The following is a 25,482-nucleotide window of genomic DNA, read 5'->3' as shown; positions in this document are numbered from 1 at the left end:
ACACTTTCCTGTTTTAGACTTTAAATCTGATTTCACTTACCCAAGTAGTATCCTCCTGTCGATCTGAACTTCCTGGCATGTTAATACAGTTGCCAGTCTTTGAACCCCTTCACGCGCACCACCAAAAATTCCTGGCTCTATAAACACAATTTATATTCTGCTGGTTTTAAGGTGGGAAACAAGATGGCCAGATAATGCACTTTAAATAAATTCTAATAATTCCGTGGCCACGTAGAGGATGGAATCGAAAGGGAGTATATTGATTGCAGAAAGACTGAAGGAAGCTGTTGTTGCCTTTGGTCCAGGTGAGAAGATTGTCACTTCATTCCCAAGACTTTCAACTGAAAGGAAACTAGGGACGAATCTGCAATGAACTCAATGAATCAGAATCTAGAGCTAAAAGGACACCCCAGGTTGAATGAGTAGTGGTTAAAAGAAAGGACTTCGAAGTCAGGTAAAGCTGGGTTCAAATCCCAGCTCAACCATTTACATTACATGACTCATCTTTGACAAGACAGAAAACTTCTCCAGGCCTCCCAGCCAACAGTGAAGTGGAAATGCACCTACCTAAATTGCTTAGGTGGTTAATATATGGCAAATGTTATCCCTGAAGCTTTTCTCCCTAGATGACACAGGAACTCAGAATACTCCAATTTATTTGAGGCACTTAAGTTCAAGCTGGGGGTAACAGTAGAAAGAAATATTCCAAAGTGTAAAAAAGAAGAACTGGTGATTATTAGCATGAGGAATGGAAAAACTATAGAAATTGGGACAATTAACGTGAATAAAATTCTAAAGATCTGAAATTAGGAAAAAGGGTCAAGAGGTCAATTTAATGACTTAATTGTTTTTAACTACCAGATACTATTAACAAATCTGAAATATTTCGCTTGACAATACTTCCATTTATCTACTTGGGATTCCTTCTATCTGCTCATCCTACCCTGCCATTCTGCACCCCCAAGGAGATAAGTGATGAGGGTCAGCTTGGTACATTCAGTTCCACAGAAAAGCAGTAGGATGATCTAAGTATCCAATTTGTTTGTGATAAGGTAGGAAAAAAAACCATCCCTTCTCTCTTCACTGGAATTCAAACTATGATAAAGGAGACAGGAAGACAGCAAGTTTGAGTGAAATGTTTACATTTATATTGAAATATGCACTAAAACAGAATGAGTTCTACTAGTCAATGAAATTTTGCCAAAGCGGAATCACAAACTTCCGTTGGGGAGGTCCAGTCAACTAGCAGCAGTGATCCCCCAGCAGGAACACCAAGGAGAAGCCTGGGAGACCCCACCCCAAAAAGCCTCCTTTCAAGAGATCCCAACTCACTTCTCCCACATGCACCCACACAGATTTAGGAGCACAGCCACGCTCCTCATTTTCATGTATCTTTAGTTTCTTCTTCACTGCAATAAATATAAAATTGGCAATGCTCATATACCACAGCACAGACAATATTTCAGGCTTTAGCATACAACTGTAAACAGTGACTAGGTTAAACAAATTAAAAAAGATAAAGAAAGTTGAACATTATTTTTAAACAACGACAGTATTCCTAAGAGCAGGGCATGAGCTACTCAAGATTTGTTTTGTTGGGTTAAGGTTTTTGACAAAAAATTCAGCTTTAGACAGATGTTCAAATAGACTCAAGGTGGTAGCCAGAGCACTGCCCATGGCAGTCTAGAATATGTGGGCAGCAAAACAACATGCCCTAGATCACCCCTGGCAGGACATCTTCAACCTGCCACATTCAAGATGGGACTGCAGAAATCTTTATTGTGCCATCACCAGCTGCCATCTAGTGTAGTGGGAATGGGTGGGCAAAGGAATGAAAGTTTGCTGGGAGACAAACAGAATTAACACCTCTGCTGGCTGCCTGGAAAGTTGGCCCCTTAATCACAAGGACAACTAGGACATTTCACTTGGACAGTGCATTAAACTTCATGTATGAGTGTGTATATATTTCTCATATATATATATATATATATATGAAATCCAAAGATTAAGCATTAAGTTCTGTCACTGCAACAAACTGGGGTGTCAATCAAAGAAAAACAGATGATCACATTTTGCCTAAAGCAGTGCAAAGAAAGCTGGCAAGAAATCAAAGTGGACTCAGTATCTGCACATCAGCAATGGGGCAGACTTTTATTTAAAAGGCTAGTGGTTCAAATACTATTGCTCAAATAGCTCTGGTAAATATAAAATGTAGTTAACATCCAAGGTTTATACACAGAAGCAAAGGAGCTGAAGGCCAGCTCACAAAGGGGTATCTGATCCTTAGTCAAGAGAGAAGCTAAAAGCCATGCTGCAGGAGTAACCTAATGGGGTTTGATTGGACCATATTCCTTCCCTCTGACAACAGAACAAGACCCGGATAGGAAACTGTCTTTTCACACACAAAATTGTGGCTTAATTAAATCTCCTCCCTAGAACTATACCTTAGCTAAGAAAAAAAAAAATCTGTCTTGAAAAACTCAAGAACCTGGGCTACTAAAAATAAAAAGGAAAATGTAATATAGTAAACAAGTTTAGTAAACACCACATATATTTTCAGTTGTTAATGAAGACATGATACATTCAGGAAAGGTTTTTTTTGTTTGTTTGTTTGTTTTTAAGACAAAAAACCAAATTCCCAGAAAAAGCCTCGACGAGGAAAAAAAAAAAAAATCAGCCCAAGTTCTATCCCTTTCAGTCAGAAGCGGCTCTTAGCACAAACCACAAATGCCCCTCCAACACACAAAAGCAATGCCATGTGCCTTGCAAGCAGAGTAAGAAACATATGCCTCAGTTACTGAACTTGAACGTTAAGCAGAATCACTGCAGAACACATTTTGATGGGTTACTTCAATATCCACCTGGTCCAGTTTAAAGTATTTGTAAATCCAGTTTGTACATATTCCATAGGTATATTAAACAATAAACCACCTGTTATCCTATTATTTTTTAAATGGCAGTTCTTGTAGCTCAACAAACCATTAAGATTATAAAGAGCTCTCTTGAAAGAAATTCTCAGATGAAGATATATGAAGGAGAAATCCTGAAGGTTAAACAAAGTTCTTTTTTACTAGTTCTTTTTTACTAAAACAGTGGGATCAAGCAGAATGTCTACTCGGAGGAACAGTTTCCCCATTTCCCCATAAGAAGAGGCCAAATTTTTCTGGACTAATAATAATTTAAAAACTAAGCCAATAAAAATAAAATATACACCTTAAAATACTACAAAACTTGAAATAAAGTCAGGGCTTATGGAGTGGGAAACAGAGTTCTGATTTTATTTTCCCCCCAAAAGAAGGAAAACTGTAACAGGTTTTAAGGGAAAAACAAAACAAAACAAAACAAACCAGAACTCTGAATATGGATAGCACTACACAGACTCTATAGCACAGACCACCACACATGAATGAATTACACAGCAGTAATATCATGAGAGTAACTGGCTGGGGTTTATACTTCCAGCAACAGAGCTCCTAGGTCAAAAACATGTTAAAAGCTTGTAATGTTAACAAGGACCCCTCCTACCAAAAAAAAGAGGGGATGAGGGGGAATAGAGGAAAGGCTGCATGCATGGGTCTATTACAGACATGATATTCAGCAGCATAAAAATAATACCCTCCATTGAGTCCCCCAAATGGGGCAAAACCTATTTTTCACTGCTAAGCATGGGAAAGATTAACAGAGTGGAACAAATTCACCTGTAACCATAGCATCTCCCATATTTGAATGACAAGCATGTTCAATCTGATGTTATATGTTGCTATAACATTGAGAATACGTATGAGTAAAGCAAAATAAAAAACAAAAGGCTAAATTATGAACTTTAAAAACTGGAAAAACATCTGTTTTAAAGCCAAGAAGGTGTTATTCTAATTATTATTATATATGACATAATCCATAGAAAGAAAGGCCAAGGAAAGAATCTTCATTTTGTTCAGTACTTAGGCTTGATGTTGTCCTAGGAAAAACAGTGATAAGTCAATGAATGTGTCACACATATAACTAATAAGTCCCGTTCTGGTTTCCAATGAATTTAAACAACCATCTTCCTTGGCTAATTTTTCTCCTGTGTCAAACAAACCTTCTATGTACAGGACCAGTTAAAATCCCTCCTCCCCTTCAAACACTAGATATGAACATCCAGGAACATTCTACAATGCAAAGTGCCTTAAGAAAGAGAAGGATTCTGTAGTGCCAGTGATATAACTGATCTGAGGAAGCTGGGACGCTATTAACACTGATGGGAGCCAGTCAGGCAATGGTGGTTTGTTTTTCCTCAGGTGTTTCCTCCAACAATTGCATGATCAGTTCATGGAGGGGTTTGCAGATCTTTGCGTAGCCCCCTCCTGTGAGATGCAGAAAATCAAACATGTCGTGGCAGGAGATGGCACCGTCCGAGTGCACGAAGCCCCCATCTGTATCCAGGAGCTGAACATTGGCAAGCTTCGGCAGGGAAACCTTGAGGAGCTGGTTCACCTTGGCATTCTTTTGCCTCAAAGGGTTGGGCTTCTCACCTCGAGGTAACAAACCCTGGGGAAGAGCAGAGAAGAATATAAGATGAGAAGACTCACTGTTTTTTCCTACTTACTTGTGATTTCAAATATCCCTAGAACTCTCCACTTGGCACTTGTTATACCTTTGATTTCTGAAACACTGGACTAGACTGGTCTTAATGAAAGTTCCCTGACTATTCCTCCTAGGTTTCTTCCTGAGTTCCTCCTCCTCCTCCTGTCCCTTAACTGCTGGTATTCTTCAGGGTTTTGTCCTTGGCCCAGTACTCTCTCCACCCTACACACTGTAGCCCAGATCTCTTCCTGGAGTTTCAGAACTGTGTACTGAACGTCCAGGTATAGAACCAAACTTGAATGCTCCTGAGGCACACTCAACTTAACACATCCAAAAACCCATTCATCATCTCCCCCATAGACTACGTTCCTTCTACATTCTCTGTGTCAACTGATCATTCCAACATCCCTGAGTCTCTCATCCCATGTACCTTATCTATTCATCATTAAATCACTCAGCTTTTACATCCTAAGTATTTTTCCAATCCATTCTTTTTTCTCACTATAGACACCGCTAAGGCTAGGGAACTTACCAATTTCACCTCAATTAATGTAAAATCTCCTGACTGGTCTTCCTACCTCCAGTGGTATTACCCCTTCAATTTATCCTCCATATAGTCCACCACATAGCTAGAATAATCTAGCTCAAATACACATCTATTCATTAATGCCACACGGAACCTACACTAGAACACATGAGAAATGGAGTTGGAACAAATGCTGTCTTGATGAATCAGAGCCACATATCTGGTAGTATAAAACAGAGATGTGTTCTAAATTCATTTTTAACTTATTTGTTAATGATCTAATATAATTTTCAGATAAATCAGATGTCTGTCCTTCTACTATAGTAAATAAAAGCCAGCTCTTATATGGCAAGTGCAAGGTTTTATCACCTCAAACTAGAAATGGCCTTTATACAGATAACTGATCCAATTATAAAATTGTCAGAAATCCCCAACCTTTTAGTTGGTTTATAGCTAATGATGCCACACAGCAAGTTACTGTTATTTAGGCAAAAATGTTGTCACCTGTTTCTCCTACAGGGTATGATAAAAGGTCTTATGTCATAAAAACGGGTTTTCTGTAGGCATTCTACTAAAAAAATCAAAAAAATTTTTATGCCCAAAGTAAGCGCTTATTCATGTCTGCTTTAAATTTTTTCAGCAAAACATTGGACCTCGACTATTAACTTACTGTGTGACTGTAAAGTTCCAAAGAGAACTATAGAGAATTATGAATATGCTACCCCAATCCATCTCCTTTCATCCTTGTCAAGCACAGACAAGGTCAATCCTAAACCCTAGTTTATATAACTGTTAAAAGTATAAGGCTCTGCACCTAATAGTTAACAAAGAAAAGCAGCCCTCAGCGCTGGCACATCAAAGTTTGGTTGAGATATAATGAGCAACCAGGAAGGATGGCCAGTGACGAATAAATACATATGTTATTCTGACTTTCGAAGAATACCATAGTAATTAAAGCCATAAAAAAGGATTACGCCTCAAGAGCAGGGCGCCATACCTATTGGGATTGTCAAGAAAGGATAAGAAAAATAGCTTATATACTTGCATAACATTTTCCTTAATAAAGGAGTATCAAGGGTATGCCATGTGATTTTTTCTCTATAATAACTGATAATTGTTAAAATATTATTTTAAAGGAGACAAATAAATTACACTCCTAATTCCTTTACCATGTAACAACTATTTTAATTTTATTTCCTTTTCCAATTTGCATATTTACTTTCAAGCAATTCTAAATATAATATACATACTGTTTAGTATTCGGACTGTTCACTTAAATACATCATAAATTCTGTTTTCACACGGTCCTCCTAATTGTCATATGATTAGTGCTATTATATTCAATGACTTGTGCAATTATTCCCCCATGGGGTTGATTATTTAGGTTATTTCCAATGTTTTAGTATTGTAGATACCACCACCATATATCAAATTCAAAAGTCTTGTTGAAACAAAGAATATTTATGGAGGATTTATTCAGCAACATTCATGCAACAAGTATGTCCTAAGCAACTACAATGTACCACCCACTGTACTTAAGAGATGGACTCTTGGGGCTTCCCTGGTGGCGCAGTGGTTGAGAATCCGCCTGCCGATGCAGGAGACACGGGTTCGTGCCCTGGTCCGGGAAGATCCCACATGCCGCGGAGCAACTAAGCCCGTGAACCATGGCCGCTAGGCCTGTGCGTCCGGAGCCTGTGCTCCGCAACGGGAGAGGCCACAACAGTGAGAGGCCCGCATACCGCAAAAAAAAAAAAAAAAAAAAAAAAAAAAAAAAGAGATGGACTCTTAACCACAATGTAGTCTTTTCTGGAATAATGCAGGATATACATAAATACATAAACAAATTAATTAAATACCATGTAATAAAAAAGTAAGACCTGGCTCCCCAGAACCCTGTCATAAGATAATATCCAAACTCCTAACATGGGACCTAGCTGTGGCCTCTCTCTAACTATCCCAGACTTGAACTTTATTCCAATGATAACCCTAAAATTCTTCTAGCACCCTCCTTCACTCACCCAACAAACACATACACGTATAAGCCTTTGATCATTTCCTTCCTTTCTTCCTCCCTCCCTTTTGCTCTCTCTCATTCTTCTCCGTAATACCTTCTCTTCTTTCATTTCTCTATTTGTCTGGAAACCAATGAATTACTTAAAACTAAACTCAGATGTCAATTTTTATGTCTAAAATATACCCTGTTCTCCCCCTAGCATACAGTATAATAATTCTGTTTATATTGCTGTGTCCATCCACCAGCGCCTTGAGAGGAACTGTCTTACTCATTTTTGTATGCTCGGGACCTAGGATTAGTGCCTTGTACGTCATGATTCTCACATATTTGTTGAATAAATGACTACCTTATTAACACTATATCTCATTAAAGAACTGAATACATGTCAGATTTCTCAAAAACATACATTTTTAGCTAGGTTAAGAATATCTACAGGTAAACTTTAACACTGAAATAGACAGCTGTTTATCGCTGAGACCACGAAGACAATGCTTTAATTCTACCAAGGGTAGCATTTCCTGTTAGTGGTAAGACTATGAAGTACCCATTTTCTTCCTGATGGAATCTCTGATATTTTAAAGAATTCAGAGATTCTGATAAATACACCACCTTACCATATTAACAATGGAACAAAACAACACATCTAGGCTAATCCAAACTCAGGTCTAATAAAAAGAGACTCAGGAACTAGGAAAAGTCTCATATGCAACTTAAAAAATTATCAGAAGATAGTCAAGGGAAAAAAAAAAAAAATTAAGGCAACCTGAGGCAACAAAGAGGATTTCCACTTCTAAACAAGGATGAGCAGAAAAAAGATGACCCCACAGTTGTTCTAGGAAATGGGACCAATAAGACGATGGGACATATCAAAGAGCTTCTCGGGAGCATGATAAACTGCTTCCAACCTAAAGATTCTCTATGTTCATGAGTGATCACATTTCTAAAAATGCGATCACCTTACCTAATGACATCAAGGTCTCCACCCACCCAAAGACCACATACCAATACAATGATTTTGGCCTGTGGCTGCCTTGTGTTGATAAGTTGTACGATGGCCTCGATTCCACCTGCTACTTCCTCTGCTGTATTTTCATGGTTGTTTGTTCCTACCCAGACAACAATGACCTATAATTGAGGGAAGGAAGAAAAAGAGAAAAAAGACAAATACTCAGGAATGTCCACTAGTTAGTTGAAAATCTTATTTCAAAAATCAAAGAAGGAGGGGCTTCCCTGGTGGCGCATTGGTTGAGAATCTGCATGCCAATGCGGGGGACACGGGTTCGAGCCCTGGTCTGGGAAGATCCCACATGCCGTGGAGCAACTAAGGCCGTGCACCACGACTACTGAGCCTGCGCTCTAGAGCCCGTGAGTCACAACAACTGAAGCTCGCCTGCCTAAGAGCCTGCGCTCTGCAACAAGAGAAGCCACTGCAATGGTGCACTCCATGCACCGCAACAAAGAGTAGCCCTCGCTCGCCGCAACTAGAGAAAGCCCGCGCGCGGCAACGAAGACCCAACACAGCCAAAAATAAATAAATAAAATAAATAAATTTTTTAAAAAATCAAAGAAGGAAAGATGAACTTCTCAAATGGTAACTTCAACAGGGCAGCCATCTTAAAACATTAATGTATGCCTCATATACATCAGGATAAATTCCAAACAGAAAAACACTTAAGTGGGAAAACTGTACTAGGAAGAGATGAGAAAATTCTTTTATGTGGAGTTGGAGGCTTATCTCTTAAGATCCAGAAACTATACAAAAAAGATAATAAATTCAACTGTATAAAAATAAAACCACTGCAAGTCAAAAAAGAAAAGAAAAAAAGAAAGTGTAATCTAAGAAACATGGGGGAAAATACTTGCAACATCCTAAGACTCCCTTAGTTAAAGTACCTTCTAGAAAAAATAAAAGTACCCAAGAGAGTGTAGTGGATTTTACACAAGGAAAAGAGTCAGCCGGGTGGAGGCTGGATATAGTTTTTAAAAGTTCTTCTCTTCAAAAAAATAATTTTACAAGGTGGCTATCACCTAGAGACATACATCTTACTATGTAACCCAAAGTAATTTCCACCTGTCACAAAAGAAAGGATTATGCATGAGTTTTTCTGTTAGAAAGGCAAAAATAAAATACTTTCAACTACAGCAACTGTTATCAATGGCTCAGCTTTGTTTTCTTTTTGTTGTTTGGGGTTGAAAAAATTTATATGCACTGTGCCAACTCAGGATGTTGATAATGCTACAAGGCACTGGGTACATGTTTAGGCTGAACATTTGTTCACATCTGCTTCAAATTTTCTTCAGAAGAACTTGGAGGCCTTGATTACCAATCTGTTTATATGTTTAAATGGATCCAAAGTTACGTCCTCAAGTGAATCATAGCCCTGCTCCCACGGCCCACCTCTGAGCACCTTCCCCCTCATACTGCCTCAGGTCAACAGCATAGCATACTTTACTAGCATCAAATCTCTTCCTACAGCAGAAGATAATTATAACAATTACAAGTACAAACCAAGCAAGCAATACACTGATTCTTAATTAAGCAAGTATTTGGAATGTTCTTAAACAGTATCATTTAACTTAAAGGGGCACGAAGCAAAGAACAACAGTGAAATAACTCTTTAAAGAAGCAATTTTTTTTTTTTTACTACCAGTTTCTGACAATTTAACTATCTGCAAAAGACTCAAGATTAAGGATATTCTTTAGAAAAAATAATAATAAGTTTCATTTCACCTTAGGTTTAATATTCTCCAGTTCTCCATTCTTTAGTCTCCATAAAACATGTCTTGTTGTATCTCCCCCAATTCCAAAATTCAGTGCATGAAGTGGGGAAAAAAGCTCTCGCCATATCTGAAAAGTGAAAAACTTGATTTATTTAAGCTGAAATTAGTGGGAAATAAAATCCCTCAATTGCAATGTGTTGGGAGGCATCTGAAATGTTTCCCTTTTCTGTATTCAAATGTAACACTGCAAGTCGTATGCTACCAACTGCTGAAAGGGCTTTGAAGATGCCATTGTGTAACTCAGTTTTCAGTGCAGCTTTAGATCTCAGCTCAAGACCTGAGTCACAGCTCAAGCTGATGCCACTTAGGTACCAACATTTATAACTAAGCTGCCAACAATAAACTCTCCTTTCCCTTTATTCAACCATTTAAAGGAATAGGGTGAAGTAGAAACATGAGATGAAAAAATTTAGAGTGCTTGAGCCAAAAAGATATAAAGCTATCTTTTCTTTTAAATTTCCCTTGGGAGAATGCCTAACCTCAAAAAGATTCAAACCAGTTCACTACAAAAATATATAAAATATAAAAATGGTAAAACACAAATAATAAGAACTGAGAATCATGACTAACACAAACATAAATGAGCAAATACAAATAAGAAAATAGTAAAATACAAATAAGAATTGAAAATCATGACTAGGACAAATATAAACAAACAAATATAATGTGAAGCTTCCTGGAAGCCAAGGCAAAAAAGGGAGCTTATTTATAAATAATGTTGTATTTTTTCCTTTGTCTCATCATGCTTGATGGCACAAAGAATCCCATCAGGTAGGTCTGATTTCCCTTCTACTCTGAACTAGAGTGGAATGAATGCAAGTCTGTTATCAATGAATGTGTTGATAAGAGCAGCCAAGGACCACCCTCACCCCTGCACCTTACCTCATACTGCTGCATCAACTGCACCATGGAGTCCCCCACGAACAGGACATCCGGCTCTTTGTCTTTGCAGTCCAGGACAAATCTGTTGTGCTGGTGTGAAGAAGAAAGAACAATCAGAAACTGGCATTTTTCCCTGTGAGATTTCTTGGCCTAGACAGAACAGTTGTCCAACCAGTTACTCTGTTGTTAAACATTCTATTTGGTCTGTCCCTAAAGCTGATTCCTCTCAATCTGCTATTAACTCCTGGGCCCTTTTGAAAACGAGAACAGAAAAATGCGCTCATGTTTTTTAAAAAGCTTACCTTTTTCTCCACCTCTTTTAAAGAAAATTTCAAATATACTTAAAGCTGACGTAATACAATGAACACCTGTACACACTCACCTACATTCAACAATAACATTTTCCCACACTTGCTTTATCTGTGTGTTTGCTGAATCATTTGAGGGTAAGCTGCAAATATTGTGATTCTTCACCTTTAAATATTCCACATGCATCTCCTAAGCATAAGGAGTCTCCTATAAAACCACAGAACTATTATCACATCTAAGAAAATAAACAATAATCCCATAAAATCTAACATTTAATCTTCACAATTGTTCCAAAAGTATTATATGTATTTATTTTTTGAACTAGGATCCAATCAAAAGGCATGCATTTCATTTGAATGATTTTAATATGGCCTTTGAAAATGTCTGCTAACCTCTAAATGTGAGATGTTGGCAAACTGGGACTCGGGCTTTTTCAGTCTAATTCAAGTTTCTAAGCAAGGGTGACCTAGCCCTGGCATGCTTCTCCTTGCTCTTAAGGCATCAGACACCTTTAAAAAGATTTTACCCATTGATGCTAAACTGAAGGACATAGTTTCAATTTTTATATTCATCCCTGAAACAAATTAACATGATGCTTTAGCAGGTCTCTAACCCAGTTCTACGGAAAGATCTGAATACTGTTTCTTTTTCTCAAACTCTACATTCAATTATGCTTCCCCTAGGAATTAATTAAGATGGAGTTACTATTTAAGTATTTCTGCTGATAATACAAGTGCAGATGACACTGTGGTGAAACCGAGATCTTTCACTGCTATTGGTGAAAATACAAAAATATTTCTGGAAATAATTTGACGATTAAGACATCTCTTTTACAGTGACAGGATTTGGGATAACTTTTTCTTTTCTCTTGGGTCCATGTCTTGTGTCAACAATTTTTTAAAATTACTATTGTTTCAGTAAGTATTTTTAAACTGAAGGGATAAGATGAGCAAGAATAAAACTTTAGCTAGTTTTATTGAGTAAGTGCTCTTTCACATCACATCGTCTCTCTACTGTGTATGCTAAAGTGCCAACTACCTCTCAATACCAACAAAACAGCTTACGTTTAAAGAATGTCATGGAATTTAAGCTCCGCTGTTCTAAAGGTTTAAGTACTCTAAATTTTCTTTTTAAGCCTAATAGTTGCAATGAGCTTGGAAAAACAGAAAAGATCAAAGCAAAACATCTATAATCCTACCATTTTAACCCAGTACCTATTAACGTTTTAGGGTATTTTTTTCTCATTATTTTTTCACATCCCCCCACAACACAGTTGAAACGTATATATATCTCCTTAAGGCACAATAGCTTTGGGGACAGAAAAACCTATGTTTGAAGTCTAGCTTATCTACCTTCTAGTGCAGTGACCTTAAGCAAGTACATAACCCCGAGTTTTGTTTTACATTATCTGCTGGCAACTCTGTTTTAGAGCTGTGAAGATGAGAGTTCTATAAAAGGGGCCCAGCTTCTGGCTGCCACCCAGTAGGTACTCAATAAAGAGCAGCCATTATAACTGCATTAACATATTAGAAATATTTTTCTATGTAGCTACATGATTTTCATAACTTTTTTTTTTTTTTTTCAGTATGCGGGCCTCTCACTGTTGTGGCCTCTCCCGTTGCGGAGCACAGGCCTCCGGACGCGCAGGCTCAGCGGCCATGGCTCACGGGCCCAGCCACTCCGCGGCATGTGGGATCTTCCCGGACCGGGACACGAACCCATGTCCCCTGCATTGGCAGGCAGACTCTCAACCACTGCACCACCAGGGAAGCCCCATAACTATAATTTTTTAAAAAAATTTTATCGTGTAATTTCTTTAAAAAAAACACTTCATTTATTTATTTATTTGGCAGCGCCACACAGCTTGCGGGATCTAAGTTCCCCAACCGGGACTGAACGCAGGCTCTCGGCAGTGAGAGCCCGGAGTCCTAACCACTGGACCTCCAGGGAATTCCCTATAACCATAATTTTAAACACCACTTAATATCCTACTGGATGCATCCAGTGGCACATTCATTTTTTTTAGCTCTTTATCCTAATGACAGATTTGCCATAAGCCTCCTATTGACTGAGATGAAGAAATTTACACACACACACACACACATTTTCTTTTACAGGTTGGGAATTTTTAGGGCAAAGGGGATTAACACTTTCATGGATCTTGGATATACTTCCAAATTACTAACAAAATGGCTACTGGCTATATCTATTCTGATGCCAGCAATGTATCAGAACTCATTTTACTATACTTGCACCTGCACGGGTTATTAATATTTTTCTGTCCCTCCTTTCTTTTCCCATTGTTTTAATCTGTACTTTTTGGAAACAAAAAGTTAAAGCTCCTGTCATGCTCATTGAGACACTTATCTAGTATATTTGAGGATATTTTTATTGATAATACAAGAAACAATTATCAATGCTTCATCTGTAATATTTACTGCAAATATTTCTGTCAGTCTGCTGCTAAGCCTTCTTTAGGTGGTTAATGGTTGTTTTTTTTTTTTTTTTTGCGGTACGCGGGCCTCTCACAGTTATGGCCTCTCCCGTTGCGGAGCACAGGCTCCGGACGCGCAGGCTCAGCGGCCATGGCTCACGGGTCCAGCCGCTGCGCGGCATGTGGGATCTTCCCAGACCGGGGCATGAACCCGCATCCCCTGCATCGGCAGGTGGACTCTCAACCACTGCGCCACCAGGGAAGCCCGTGGTTAATGTTTTGATACGAACTGTTATTAAATTTGTCTACAGGGGCTTCCCTGGTGGCGCAGTGGTTGAGAGTCCACCTGCCGATGCAGGGGACACGGGTTCGTGCCCCGATCCGGGAAGATCCCACGTGCCGCGGAGCGGCTGGGCCCGTGAGCCATGGCCGCTGAGCCTGCGCGTCCGGAGCCTGTGCTCCGCAACGGGAGAGGCCACAGCAGTGGCCCGCGTACCGCAAAAAAAAAAAAAAAAAAAAAAAAAAAATTTGTCTACAGTCTTTTAATATCACCCTTAAAAAAAACTTACGATTATGGAAAATATCAAGCGTACAGGAAAGCAGAGAGAATAACACAATGGATCTCTGTGTATCCATCACCAGATACAGTAATCATCTAACTTACGGCCACTATTATTTCAACATTCCAAAAACTACTGCCCCACCCCATTCTTAGATTATTTTGAAGCAAACTGAGGATATAACATTTCATGTATAAATATTTCAACATGTAGCTCTTAAAAGATTAAAAATATATATAATCACAATAACCGTTCTATCCCTCTAAAATTAATAGTAATCCTTTAGGGCTTCCCTGGTGTCGCAGTGGTTGAGAATCCGCCTGCCGATGCAGGAGACACGGGTTCGTGCCCTGGTCCGGGAAGATCCCACATGCCCCGGAGCAACTAAGCCCGTGAGCCATGGCCGCTAGGCCTGCGCGTCCGGAGCCTGTGCTCCGCAACGGGAGAGGCCACAACAGTGAGAGGCCCGCATACCGCAAAAAAAAAAAAAAAAAAAATAGTAATCCTTTACTATCAACAAATAACTAGTGAGTGTTCAAATTCAATGTCACAAAATTTTACTTTATGATTTGTTTTTTAAAATCAGGATCCAGACAATTTGTCTCTTAAATCCCTTTTAATCTATAGGTTCCCCCTCCCTCTGCCACCACCTCCCAAACTTTTTTTTTTTTAAGGAATATGACTGTCTGACCTATAGACTCTCATAGTCTGGATTTTGTTGACTGCATTCCTGTGGTGGTGGTGGACATGTTCAACTGTTCCAGGTACTTCTTGATATGTGGTACTTAAGTCTAGAATAAGGATGGATATTTTAGCAATACTCCGTGAGTAGTATTGAGTATCACTTCAATACTTGTTTTAATCATGACCGCTTTTCTTTTAATGTTTTGTTTCTAAATAATTTATCTACAGAAGACCTGAAAAGATTGTAGAGTATTTGCATATACCCCTAACTCAGCTTCTTTCAATGTTAGCATCTTTTATTTTATTTTTTTATTAAAAACAGAATTTTCAGGTGTAAGGATTTTTAAAAAAATTTTATTTGCTTTTTATTTATTTATTTTTGGCTGTGTCGGGTCTTCGTTGCTGTGCGCGGGCTTTCTCTAGTTGCGGTGAGTGGGGACTACCCTTCGCTGTGGTGCATGGGCTTCCCATTGCAGTGGCTTCTCTTGTTGGGGAGCATGGGCTCTAGGCACACGGGCTTCATTAGTTGTAGCATGCAGCCTCAGTAGTTGTGGCCCGCAGGCTCTAGAGAACAGGCTCAGTAGTTGTGGTGCACGGGTTTAGTTGCTCTGCAGCATGTGGGATCTTCCCGGACCAGGGCTTGAACCTGTGTCCCCTGTATTGGCAGGCAGATTCTTAACCACTGCGCCACCAGGGAAGCCCTCAATGTTAGCATCTTATATAAGCATGGCACATTTGTCAAACCTAAGAAATTAACATTAGGGAATACTATCAACTAAAATAAAGTTCATTCAGATCTCACTAATGTTCATTTCCTGAATCAATCAGGATATCACATTGTATTTAATCTATACATCTCCTTTAACTCTTCCAATATGAGACAGTCTCTTGGTCTTTCCTTGTCTTTCATGACCTGACACATTTAGTTGCAGTAAGGTGTTCTGCAGACAGTCCCTCAATTTGGGTCTGTCTGATGTTTTCCCATGAATAGGCTGAGGTTATGGATTTTGGGGGAAGACCACCACAGAGGTGATGTGCCCTTGTTGTATCATATCAGGGAACATGACTTATTACTGGTGATGTTAATATTGATCATTTGGGTAAGGTGGTGTTTGCCAGTTTTCTCCACTATCAAGTTATTATTTTCCCTTCCATACTCTATATGTTAGAAGCAAGACACTAAATTCAGCTCCACCTCCTAGAGGGAGGGGTATCAAAAAATATGTGGGCGTATCTTAAAACCACCAAAGTAATTTACAGGGAGATACTCTAAGGTTAGGCAAATATACCATTTCTCCTTAAAGTTGTGTCCACTAATGTTAGTATTCATCAATGGATCTTGCCTACAGTAATTATTACTGCAGTGTTCTATACATGATTTTCTTTTCCCTCCTTACTTCTACATTTATTAATTAAAATTATTCTGTAAGGAAGATTTAGCTCTTCTCCCCTATTTATTTATTCATCCACTCATTTATTTATAGCAGAATGGATTAATGAACATTTATTTTATTATTTCAGCTATAAACCAATAATAACATCATTTGCTACACTGCTCAAAATGTTCAACTTTGCACTTTGGGAGCTCTTTCAGGTCTTTCAGGTGGTCAAAGTTAGTATCATCAATGAGACAAACCAATACCACATGTATTCTATGTGATGCACTGGGGACCCATCACTTCAGTGATATTCCTGCCATCCATCTTTTTTTTTCCCTTTTCTTTTTTGAGTAGTTTCTTGCTTTCTTGCACTACAAGATGCTCTAGGCCCATATTTTTATTTTCTTTGCTCCAGCTATAGAATCAATCATTTCTCCAAGGAGCCCTGGTTCCTTTCTTTGGTATTTCTTTCTTGGTATTTAAAAGCCAAGATCTGGGTATATAATATATTTTAATATAAGTTAGTCCTTCCATATTATCCAAGTTTTTTTAAAAATTTAAATATTCGTATCTGTTTTTCTTCCATTTGACTAATTTTTTCCCAGTCAGTGCTAATCATTTAAAGTCTTCTAATTTATGCTAGAAACAACAAAGGCATCTAGTTTTAGTTACTACTTTTAGTAAACTTATAAATGACCTAAATGCCCATCAATGAGATAACAGACAAGCCACTGTGGTATTTTCATATAAAATAACTGAATAATACTTAAAGAGAAAAAAAATGAATAAACTACAGCTATATTTTTAATATGTATGATTACTGCAGAAAGAAATACATTCAGAAAGATACTATTTACCGTTTAAAAACATGCAAAAATGGACTTCCTTGGTGGCGCAGTGGTTAAGGATCCACCTGCCAATGCAAGGGACATGGGTTCGAGCCCTGGTCTGGGAAGACCCCACATGCCGCAGAGCAACTAAGCCCGTGCGCCACAACTACTGAGCCTGCGCTCTAGAGCCCGCAAGCCACACCCTCTGAGCCTGTGTGCCACAACTACCGAAGCCTGCGTGCCTAGAGCCCGCGCTCTGCAACGAGAAGCCACCACAATGAGAAGAAGCCCGCACACCACAATGAAGAGTAGCCCGCTCTCACCGCAACTAGAGAAAGCCGACATGCAGCAATGAAGACCCAACACAGCCAAATATAAATAAATTCATTAATAAAAAAAGGTGCAAAAATACTAACTATATTGTTTAGAGATTATATATGTAGTATGTAAATACATGAAATTACTGGCTTGGGGGTGGGGAGGTAGGAAAGAGAAAGAAATGTGATCAATGAGGGGTATACAGGGAACAGCAATTCTTTTAGCAATGTTTTACTTTTTTAGGGTGAGTAGCAAATACACAGATGCTCAAAATATTTCATAATACTTTTTTAAAGATATAAACAAAATGAGGAAGATTAAGAAAGAATAATCACATAATTGATCCATAGGAGAACAGTCAAAATAAAAAACTACCACTCAAAATAAGCTAGTTGAAAGACTGATTTTTAAGTGTGATGACCAAAACAGAAAGAGAATACAACTATGAAGAGTATAAAGAGAATCACTAAATACTAAAACAGGAAACTCTGGGGACTTAAAATCATATAGAACTTTCAAAAGGTAATACAGGTGGAAACAGATAAAGGTTAAATATAGTTATTGTTAAGTGATAACAGTTATTAAAAGCAAGCTACAAATATTGGAAAAAAAAAGTGCTAAAAAAAAAAACAATGGGACATACTGAGGGGGCAAAGGGGCCAGAGCTTGAAGGGATTCCCACTTGCTAAACCTTGGACAATGAGTTTCAAAATTACAGTGGATTATAACCCACTTGACTAAAATAAGAACCTGTGGGACCATATTATAATGAAATAGAATTGGTTTAGGCCAACACCATCTTAACCAAGTAATCAAAGCTACCATCATCAATGAGACAAATCAACATCACATGCCTTCTATGTGATGCACTGAAGACATCACTTCCCTGATAATCCTGCCAAAAATGTATAATGTGAATCTTGATTATGAGAAAAGAGAGGGACATTCCACAAAATAAATGCCCTATACTATTCCAAATGGTCAAGGTCATGAAAAACAAAGGCTAAGAAATGTTTCTGATTAAAGGAGAATGAAGAGAAACGACAACCAAATGCAATGTGTAATCCTAGACTGGGAAGAAAATTGATATAAAGAACACTAGTGGGACAACTACAGAAATCTGAATATGGTTTTTGGATTAGGTAACAGTATAATGTCAGTGTTAAATTTCCTGATTTTAATAACTGTATTGTAGTTATGTAAGGAAAGGTTCTTGTTCTCAGAAAACACACTCAAATACTTAGGGGTAAAGGGGCATTGTGATGACTGCAACATACTTTCAAATGATTCAGAAAAAACTGTAAGTTGGTAAATAGTACAAACAGATACAGACAGAATGATTAGGCAGATGTGGCAAAATTTTAACAAGTGCAAGTCTAGATGAAGGATATAGGAAGTTCCTTCTAAAGTGTTTGTAATATTTGTATAATTTTGAAATTACTTCAAAATTTAGAAAAGCTTAAAGAAAGAATACTGTAGAGACACTGTCATCTATTAAAATTAACAGTACGCAATGCCCATGCTCTCAATATATTCCTCAGTTCCAACATCACATGGTGATTAGGAATGACATCTCTAACATTAGATTTTTATTTACAGTAATCAATTCTTGTTGACCATTAAAAACACCCCATTGTAGCTCTGGTCAAAAGACTCTAAAAATTGAAGAGACTCAATTATGTGAATAATGCACGTGCACCTCCTTTTACCTGAGACATCCATCTGTCATCTCCTTGAATATCTTCTGCTGCATGTGGAATGGCTGCTGGGTTTGAGTCTCCTTGGCTCATTCTACACCTGAGGAAAAAAATGTCCATGTTATGTTTTGTTCACTGACAGGAATGTTTCTTTGTTACCACTTACTTAAATATTACATGTCAGGTTTTAAATAAGAATAAGAATTAAATAAATTTCATTGGGTTTTGCCTAGAAACGATGCAACTGGAGTTTATTTTCAGCAGAGACGAGGTCCAGACATGACTTGCCTAAGTCTCATAAATATCTAGCACTATTAAACTTCAAGACAGGTTTGAATATCATTCAGGAACAATGCATTACATCAGTATATACCTTACACCTATATTAATTTTTCATAAATACATGTTATTGTAAGAACCAAATGACAAGGAATTGTCAGAAGCAAACAATTTTAACACTAATTATGTAAATAAATTCGATTAGTTCCAAATGACACTAGGTCTAAAACAAATTGGGCTCAGGGTTAAGCCTATATCTGACTAAAGATGTAAAATATCACTCACAACCTGTGTATATTACTTTAGATTACTAAAATTTGCAACTATCAGGGCTTCCCTGGTGGCGCAGTGGTTGAGAGTCCGCCTGCCGATGCAGGGGACAGGGGTTCGTGCCCCGGTCCGGGAAGATCCCACATGTCTTGGAGCGGCTAGGTCCGTGAGCCATGGCCCCTGAGCCTGCGCGTCTGGAGCCTGTACTCCGCAACGGGAGAGGCCACAAGAGTGAGAGGCCCGCGTACCGCCAAAAAAAAAGAAAAAAGCAACTATCAGAAAATTATAGCTACCTATGAAGGACTATCTACTCTATGCTTTATACATACCACCTCCGATCTTCACAAAAGTACTGCAAAATGAAGAAAATGAGGATCAGATAATTTAGGTACTTTGTTCAGTGACTGAAATGAGGTTTGTCTGACCCCAATTACGTCACATCTGGCCCACTGATCACAAACCAGTTCACGCTGACTCCCTAAAGGGGACCTATATCTAACCATTTCACCCAAAAGACTTATGACTTATACCACACGGAGCTAAAATCATCAATGTAAAATGCAAGAATCGGGAAGAACTGCAAGGCAAACCTATATAGTTCCAAGCAGACTATGATATCTGTTTGGAGTTTCACTGTCTAAGAAAAGTGTGGAAAAATCAGAAGATACATAAAAGAAAACAAAAAAAGGATTACAGGGTTAAAACAAATAGCCACACAGAAACTTTTTGTTTTGAGCCAATAAAACATTCTACATCTTCTATATAAAAGTTTCTTGGGGTCTACGTTCAATTCTTGATTCAAGTCTGGCTATTCAGGTTAAATCTGATATGGCACTTAATAATCATTTTAATTTTAGTAAGTAACTTTCTTCCCCGCTGATCAAAAAGCTCTATTGTCCTTAAGACCAACAAGGAGTAACTTTTCCCATTTTCTGGATTTCAAAATTAGATATATAATGTAAAGAAATACAGCAACAAAACAGCTCCATTTTCCACTCACTAATTGAAAAAGTCTATTTCCTAACTTTTAAAATAGATTTAAAAAACCCAACCATTTCTCATTTATTTTCCCACCTGGAGAAACTCTTAACATGTTAGGTATTTTTGAGGCAAAAGTTAACTGACACAGGCTTAACTGAGCGATCACTACTAAAAACGAGAAAAATAATCTGTCCCCCTCTCACTATGTGATTCTGTAATTGAAACCATTTTTCCTGGGGATTGTTAAAAGAACAAGGATGACAAAACTGTACATATGAGGTGCCTCCATAATAAAATGTAGCCAAATTCATCCCTCACCACTTAAACACACAATGCAGGCACTCCAACTACATTTCAGTTCTTGGAACACCATGTTCAGATTTTGTTGAAAAACTTAAGAATTTTGACAAACCAGAGGGTGTTTCAAGGAAAGGAGCCAAGATGGTGAGAAATTAGAAAACCTGTCATATCAGAAATAGTTGAAAGGAACAGGTATGTTTATAATCTGTAGAAAAACTGGTTGGGGAAGAAGAAATCATGGGGCAAATAGCTGTCAAAGTATTTGAAGATTACTAGGAAGGGACTTTAGGCTTATTCTGCATATCCCCAAATAGGAAGACAAGGCCAGTAGATGCAATGTACAGTGAGGCAAATTTCTAACAAACAGAACTGCAAATGACATGACCTGTCTCTCAAGGCAGATTCCTCCCATGGGACCGCAGAGACTAGGTGAACACCTACTAGAAAAGCATAAAGTGAACTAAAGCATATGAGTAAAGACTGGCCCAGATTAGCGGGATTCAAACATTTTTTAATGTTTTAGAATCTTTTTGAAATGTTCCTCAATATATGTATATTTATAAATTAGATGTAAATTGCTGTTAACTTGTATATTAAATATTTGTAATTTTTTTCCTTTTTATGTTAAAAAAAGGAATGTAAAAAGAGGTTCTAAATATTTTCCTATATTCCAACGGATCTCCTTATACATCCCAGGGCAGCACACATACTCTACTTTCAAGACCAGTGGTCTATATAAACTATAACATCTCTTTAGATCTATGATTCAATTTACAGATATGGATTTTTAGTTTCTCCAACAGGTAAACAACTGATCAAAAAATAATAACTGCAATAAAGATTTATTAAGAACTTACTATTTACAAGACACTGTGCTAGGAGCTTTGTTATTTAAATAAAACTGAAGCTCAGGGAGATTTAAGGAAACTGCTCCATGATAGGGAGAGCTGGGATTTGAACTCAGGGTGATATACTACCCTCCAAAACCTATTACTCTTGAGCAAAGGGCATTAGGCTCTATATAGAAAAGACTGTATGAAACAATGATAAATTCTAATTTACTAAGTCAATTCACTTGTATATCCTATTACTACTACCCAAATTTAATGGCATTCTGATACCCTGAGCAAAACACTTTCATCTCAGTCCTAAATTTTGTCATGAGCAAAATGAAAAAGCTATAGGGACAAAGAAACTGAGGAACAAAATGTCACTTATCTAAAGTTACTAGGCAGGTAAAACTGAGAGAACTTAGCACAATATTCCCAATTAGCTAGTCTTTTCCTTCTTTAACTATGAAAACAAGGTCATCCTCCTTCCTCCTCTGAGCAAAATTTGTTTCTTTGTGCCTTCTGACACTTGGATTTTGGATTATTTTGCCAAATAAAAATCTTACAATACAAAGTAGCTTTCAGTTTTACCTGTGCCTATGGCTTGGTAACATTTTTAAACAGCGGTTAAAAAAATAAAAAAACAATTGAGGGGCAAACGCACGTAATCTCCTCTTTAAGAACCAAACTAGAGGGACTTCTCTGACAATACAGTGGTTAAGACTCCGTGCAGGGGGCGTGGGTTTGATCCCTGGTCAGGGAACTAAGATCCCACATGCCATGCGGTGTGGCCAAAGGATTAAAAAAAGAAAGAAAGAAAGAAAAGAAAAGAAAAGAAAAAAAAAAAGAACCAAGCTGGGGACTATGCATTTAGGGGATTCAAATAATTGGGGAGTTAGATTTAAAAAACTGTGTACTGTTTATAATAAAAATGAAAGGAGCCATCCAGAGAACAGCCTGCGGTGGGTCACAAAAATCTGAGGGATTTGGGGTTTCCTGCCTCCCGTAGAGAGCAATATTGTGGCACAGAAGTATTCAGAACGCTGTAATTAGTAACAACGGAAAAAGTAGCAAGAGAGAGGGATCTGACTCCCATCTCACCTCATTGATTCATAATAATCACTTCTGTGCAGCAAGTCATTAACTCCTGAGGTCACAAACAGCATGTTCAGTTAGAAAAACCCAACAGAATGGAGATAAAGCTCTGAAGAATTTAATTTATCAGGAGACATACTCTTCCAGGGAAGCTTTAACTGTCCATTAAAATGAGTTCTCTGGGAAGATGAGGAGTAAGTGACTTGCACAGCATTTCCCAATTTTCCTGCATTTTCTGTCTTCTCTACTTAACTCCGACTATGACAGTCTTAACACCAGAATTTCCAAATGCTTATACCAGCGTGGTGTAGTGTCTGTCTAATCAAAAACCAATTCCAACAACAAAGAATTATAAATACTCAAGCTGAGCTGGATGTTTCTTTAGTTTAACCAGGAAACAGACAGAGGGGGAAAGTTGCACTAAGAATTAAGATTTAGAATGTTTCCACTCTGACCTCAAAGACTCTTCATTTTGTTTCAGATGGAGCTGGCAGGGTTATTCTAAATGCGAAGGAAGGCCTCATGCCTAGTACCCTGCCTCAGTGGGCTGGTGGATGGGTCCCGGGGTTCCAGCATATTCAGAATTTATTATCAAATGCCCAAGCCAACACATTAAAGCACAATGATTTCATACTCCTCCCCTACTCCCGCACAAGGAGGCAACCTTTATATCAGAACAATGTGCCCAGAAGAATCCAAAGACACAAGGCATATGCAAGGCAAAGGCGTATTCAGATGCTCAAGGGGACAATAACCCGTGTTTTCTCCATACCTTTACCACTCCCCCAACATGACCCCCCCCCCCATTTAAAGCTGTACGAAATGAGGCCTTAGGGTGGGTCCAGGTGGTCTTCCCTTTCTCCATGGGTAAGAGGCCAAAGCTTCATGTGTTTGGTTTTCTTAAGGTTTGTATACACATTATGAAAAGCAACGCTGGCCTGGGAGGTATGGAAAGAATAGTGAGTCACCGTGCAACGGGCACATCACAAACCTGAAGGCCAGAAGATCCTGATCTGGTACATGGACGTGTACCAGGCAAAAAGCACCTAAGAAAACCTGTCCATTGGTAGGTTTAACTAGTTGGTTGACCTTGGGCAAGTCACCAGCCTCGTTGGGCCTCATCTCTAAAATGAGGTGCTGGACCGGACAGTCCTCTAAGAAATAAGCCTTTCTGAGTCGTGACAGCCTATGGATTTTTGAATATATTAGAGTAGGTAACAGAGAAGTTTCTGACGGGTGGGAAAAAGTGCTCCGTCAAAAAAACAGTAAGTGGTCTGAGCCTGCGCCAACGGCCTCTCAGACAGAGGAAAGGGGAGAAAAGGGTCAGAGGTTCAACCTCGGGGAGGAGGGAAAGGCAACAGCCGAGACCCGAGGCAGAAGCGTGGCTGGAAATGGGGCTGGCGGCGGCGAGCCCCGGGCCGCGGTAGCGGGGGATGCAGGGCGGCCTGCTCCGGGGGTCGGGCTGAGCCGGATCGGGCCGGGCGGCGCGCCCCGCCACGGTGCTCGGCCGCGGGAAGAGGCGGGGCGGCTGGGCGGCCGAGGAGGCGGCAGGTTTGGGCGTGGGGTACTGGGGAAAGGCTCTGAGGTGGCGGCGAGAGGCCTGGAGGTGCGGGGAGCAGGGCGGGCAGCCAGGGAACCCACGACGGGCCAGCCGAGAAGAGGAGAGCGCGGGAGGCACCCCAAGGGTCAGGGGGGGAGGGGTGGCGCGGGGGAGGGGCCGGCAGGGTGGGGGAGGGGAGGTCGCGGGCCTCTCACAATAACAAATCGCAGCCTCTTCCAACCCCCACCTCTAAGCCACCGGTTCTCTAAGCCCCGGAATGCACTCACTCAGGCACAGGGTCCGTGCGGGCCCCAAGCGGCTGCGGCGTCGGCGGGTGGCGCGTCTGTCGCTCGCTCAGTCCCGGCGGCCCCGCTCCGGCGCGTCCCTCCTCCGGCCTCAGCACCCGCTGCAGCGCCCCCACTTCCGGTTCCCCTGCCACTCAGGCAAATGGATTCCGGAAGTCCCGCCCCATCCTGCCAGGCCTTGGCTCGGCTCGCCTCTCCTCACTTTCCTTCTGCGGGAGCTCGCTGCTGGCGCCCAGGTGCACGCCCCGCAAGGTTCCACGCTTTGTTCTCTATCCTGCCCTCTTTTTGCATGTAGTCTGCGCGACTTGGGCCTCTGTCTTTTCTCCGGCTGCATCCCTCAGTCGTGCGTTCATGTCACCGTAGTGTTGAGATGGCATTCGGGACAATGTGCTGTGACCTCGCACTGACGCCATTCCCTTCCCACCCCGCCAACCTGGCTTCCTTCTCCACCCCATGGAATAAACCAGATTGCTGCCAGTGGGAGGGAAATAGGGCCCCAAGGTTAATGAGGCAGTCCCTTACATTTATGGGTGGAATTTCTGTTTCTATGATGAATGTACGTATTTTGGATGACCGCCTCTTAAGGTGATACCGTAGGGGGATGGAGAGACTGTCTTTTCCTTAGAGATCCATCCAGTTTCGGGGAAGACATATATATATATATATATATATACACACACAGTTAATATTAAAAGGATGATGTGCTAAATCCTATATAAATGCGGAATCTATAACAGAGAGGAGGGGCGAAAGATGTACGCAGGCTATGAAAACGTTTGGTGGAGCAGCGCCCTTAGCTGGCCCTTTAAAAATGGATAGTATTCGTTAAGACCCTTGTCTGAATTGGTGGAGCCTCCCGGAGTTCTGAAAATGATCAGGGGGGTCAGTTTTGCAGACAA

General features: G+C 39.7%; 1 protein-coding gene across 1 annotated transcript; it reads right to left on the bottom strand.

The window, feature by feature from the left end:
• Nucleotides 1–1,125: 1,125 nt before the first annotated feature.
• On the bottom strand, nucleotides 1,126–25,011 carry PAFAH1B2 (platelet activating factor acetylhydrolase 1b catalytic subunit 2). Its single transcript, XM_059070191.2, has 6 exons — nucleotides 24,566–25,011; nucleotides 18,996–19,083; nucleotides 10,773–10,862; nucleotides 9,841–9,957; nucleotides 8,112–8,234; nucleotides 1,126–4,530 (listed from the first exon to the last, which is right to left on the bottom strand). The coding sequence occupies exons 2-6, from the start codon at nucleotides 19,074–19,076 to the stop codon at nucleotides 4,252–4,254; spliced, it is 690 nt and encodes a 229-aa protein (XP_058926174.1). The 5' UTR covers nucleotides 19,077–19,083; nucleotides 24,566–25,011; the 3' UTR covers nucleotides 1,126–4,251.
• Between the last annotated feature and the right edge of the window lie 471 nt (nucleotides 25,012–25,482).

Source organism: Kogia breviceps, chromosome 7 (genome assembly GCF_026419965.1).
Source record: "Kogia breviceps isolate mKogBre1 chromosome 7, mKogBre1 haplotype 1, whole genome shotgun sequence".
In the NCBI taxonomy this organism is placed as follows: Eukaryota; Metazoa; Chordata; class Mammalia; order Artiodactyla; family Physeteridae; genus Kogia; species Kogia breviceps.
This window is presented reverse-complemented; position numbering and strand designations above follow the sequence as displayed.